At 43.2% G+C, this 3,364-nt stretch overlaps 1 protein-coding gene across 1 annotated transcript in view; it reads right to left on the bottom strand.

Annotated features, from left to right (window-relative positions):
• LOC123061417 (uncharacterized) overlaps window positions 1-2,772 on the bottom strand; it is a 4,395-nt gene extending 1,623 nt beyond the window's left edge. Inside the window, exons 1-4 of the mRNA XM_044484511.1 lie at window positions 2,429-2,772; window positions 967-1,081; window positions 517-623; window positions 77-202 (exon numbers count right to left, since the gene is read on the bottom strand). Coding sequence (XP_044340446.1) covers window positions 77-202; window positions 517-623; window positions 967-1,081; window positions 2,429-2,620 — 540 coding nt within the window. The 5' untranslated portion in view covers window positions 2,621-2,772. The remainder of the gene's footprint in view (window positions 1-76; window positions 203-516; window positions 624-966; window positions 1,082-2,428) is intronic.
• Window positions 2,773-3,364: the final 592 nt, after the last annotated feature.

The following is a 3,364-nucleotide window of genomic DNA, read 5'->3' as shown; positions in this document are numbered from 1 at the left end:
GTGAGAAATCGTGGGAATTTGGCAAAAAAATAGAAAAACACGCTATATCTATTCATTCAGATAAGCAGACACCTACCCCATAAGTGCAGTATAAAGAATATGCTGACGAGCATATTGTTCCTAGCAACGAAAGTCTATATGCTTTGCTTGCGACATCTTTCGGTAGAATTGGAAGGATTCCAAGACTAGCAACAATCAGTACCTGCAAAACCGCAGTTCATAACACCATATTTCACTATGACACTGTAACAACATATATTAAGAGACAATAATATAGGGTCATGACATTTGTTTTTGCTTGTGAAGCTACTTGGCATATACGATATCAGTAGTTGAGTGGCTCACGCATATGAAAAAGAGCGACCAGGGCCTAAGAACAAAATTTGTAATCGGCAAAAGAAGTGAAATGTCTAAAGAGAATGGAACATAAGACGATAATAACACAACTTGTGCTCACAGCAAGTAGATTATGAATATGCTTTTCTACATTGAAGGGCACAAGGTAGCTATCCATACCCAAGCATTGATAGAGAAATGTATGGTTCGTCCATCGAACCGTAAAGAGTTTCCCGTCCTTTCTGTTGGTGCTGGTTGCGATGCACCAGTTGATCTCGCACTAGATCCTGCATAAAAAAGAAGAAGCAAAAAACAGTTATGAATCTGTAGAGTTCAGACTCATGTGATATGATAGAAAACACAGTGACAGTTCTTTTCCAGTTAGTTCCAATTGCCATTCCAAAAGTAGTTTATTCAGCACTAGAGTTGTGTTTTTAAAAGGGGGCAACTTTGCTGAAACCTGGCTCACTACAAAGCCGACAAGCCAAACAGGAAAACTACGGTTCTGAGAACACAGAACATATAATAATGTAGATGGTAGGAAGTAGTTCCCGGACTCCCTTGTGCCAAGAATCTTGCCACTTCCTTCAGGTGAAAAACATCAAGTGCCAAATTTTCTCGTCACCACACCTGTGTCACGAGCTCGGGAATTCTCACTGGATGGTGTAGATGAAGAACTTGCTGCTGATCTGTTGGATTGACTCGAACTTGTGGAAGACATTGGCTCAACCACCAAATCAGGGTCCTGAGATGAGATGTAAAGAAGGAAAGTTAGTAATTCCGACAGTCAATTGTCATACCCGGATTATTTTACTTGGATATGACTCAGTTTGAGAAGGTTCAATTCCAAACAGCAAATAATTTGTAAGATGAACAAGTAAAACTATCGTTACACTATCGAGAACTGGACAGAGACATTAAGGATGGTACCTAAACATACTACCAGACCAAATGGAGAACCAGCAAATAATACGCAAAAGTAATTGGACGGTAGCGACAGAACAGTCACTTTTCACTAACCAACGTGAATGGTTAAGATTTCTTTAACGAGTACAGTTTGCATCTCTCAAAAACAATGCTAATATCTAGCAGCCAGCAGTTGGACATGTCATGCTTTTGGACAGGAAAGAAAAGCAAGTTGAACATGTAAGATACAAAGGCAATAAATGGTTAATAAAAGTAAAACAAACTGTCAACTCTTCAAAAGCCTAACTGCGCAACTGCGAAATGGTGGTGTTGTGGTGAGGAAAACGTGAGAAGTTCGGACTGTGGATAAGGAAGCTACATCTCCCAGTACTTGCACACAATTTACCAATCCCAATTCTTTTGTCTCAACTGATACCATACAGCATCATAACTCAATCCGAAGGGAACAGTAAGCAACATGCTCAGGACTAGCATTGGGCTATTGGACATACAAAGAGATCCACCCTGTCTGAAGAAAAAAGTGCAAACACTGCATGTACCTCCTAGAGGCGAAAACTACGTGGGTCTCAGTTATTTCGTCAAAAGAAAATACAAATTGGAGGCAGCTAACATTTGGTGCACAAATGAACAGTAAAGCACAGAAGAACGTGTTAATTATGTGCTCATTAAATTAAATCTTCGCCACTGAGACGCATTAATTTGCCCTAACAATAATCCATGTGGAAGACTAACATGGGTCTCCTGATGTTTGAGTTACATTCAGCCATATCAATCAGATGAAGCACTCACAGTTCATCAAAGAAGACATTGCAATGCAGTATCAAAGTATAGGCACACCGAATTTATAAATGTGGGATAGTATAACTTAAAATGACGGCAACTGCATGGAACCAATGCCAAAATGTGACACCTGAGCCCAATGATGCCGATATCATGCAACCCCATAATACCCAATTGGTAGTACGACGTTAGCGGTGCGGCTGCTGCAACCTACATTCTTATTAACAGACAATGGGACTCAAGTCTCTAACGGCATTAAATTCAAGCCATCGACCATTTGGCAACGATTAATTCTCCCCAACACCAACACACCGGAGCTAAGTCAAACAGATCGAACTAGCAGTTATCCGCCCGATCCAAAAACCGGGGGAGGCCGTTGTCTTACGATGTATCTGTGGTAGAACTTGCGCTTGAAGTGGTCGACGACGTCGGGGCGGGAGGCGAGGTGGGGCGGGACGAGGACGTTGGACCAGTACCCCGCCCACCGCGCGTCGTTCTCGTAGTCGTACGCTCCCGCCGCGATCCGCTTCAGCTTCTGCGGATCCCCGCCGCCGGTGCTCGCGTCCGCCTCCCCCATCGCCGCGCTGGATCCTCCTGCCTCCTCTGGGGTTTGGGTTTGGAGACTCGTGATCCGGGACGAACCGAAGATGAGAGGTGACTGCAGAAATTTTCTGTTTTTTTTTACAAACTCAGAAATTTTCTGTTGGTGCGACCCAAATGGGTTGCGAGAGGGAAGACTGTTCTTCTTTTCTTGTCTCGCCAATGGCAGGGAATTGGCCGAGCAGGCCTAGGATGGCCTAAGTCCATTTCAGGAGGCCCACTCGGCTGGGCCTCAACCACGAAGCCCACTCAGCTAGGCGCACCTCGAAGTCCACTACCCTAAAAAAAGGAATTCCCTATTCGCCGCTTACTGCGGCAAGTAGTCGCCGCTTCGCACAGGGCGCAGTTCACCCTGGGCCGGCCCATTTGAGTGGTTTCGCTTCGTGAGATTAAAAAACCGCAAAAAATAATCTTGCTAGGGATCAAACCGACGATCTCCAGAAGAGTTACACGCCGCGGTAGCCAGCGAAAATGGCTCGCGGCTGTGTAGGAATAACAATGTTAAACTTGAAGAAACTAAAAGCAACGACAAAACCAAAATCCAGTTCACGGAAATTTCAAAAAACTTTTGTTCCTTCTACTGGTTCTTTCTGGTTTTTCTTCACAGTCTTATTCTGTTCTTTTATTTTTCTCGTTTTCTATGTTTTTTCTTTTTAAATATTTTTTCCTTTTTCTTTTTAAGCTTTTCAAAAAGTTCAAATATGGTTCAGAATTTTCAAAA

The sequence above is a fragment of the Triticum aestivum genome, chromosome 3A, assembly GCF_018294505.1.
Source record: "Triticum aestivum cultivar Chinese Spring chromosome 3A, IWGSC CS RefSeq v2.1, whole genome shotgun sequence".
NCBI lineage: Eukaryota > Viridiplantae > Streptophyta > Magnoliopsida > Poales > Poaceae > Triticum > Triticum aestivum.
This window is presented reverse-complemented; position numbering and strand designations above follow the sequence as displayed.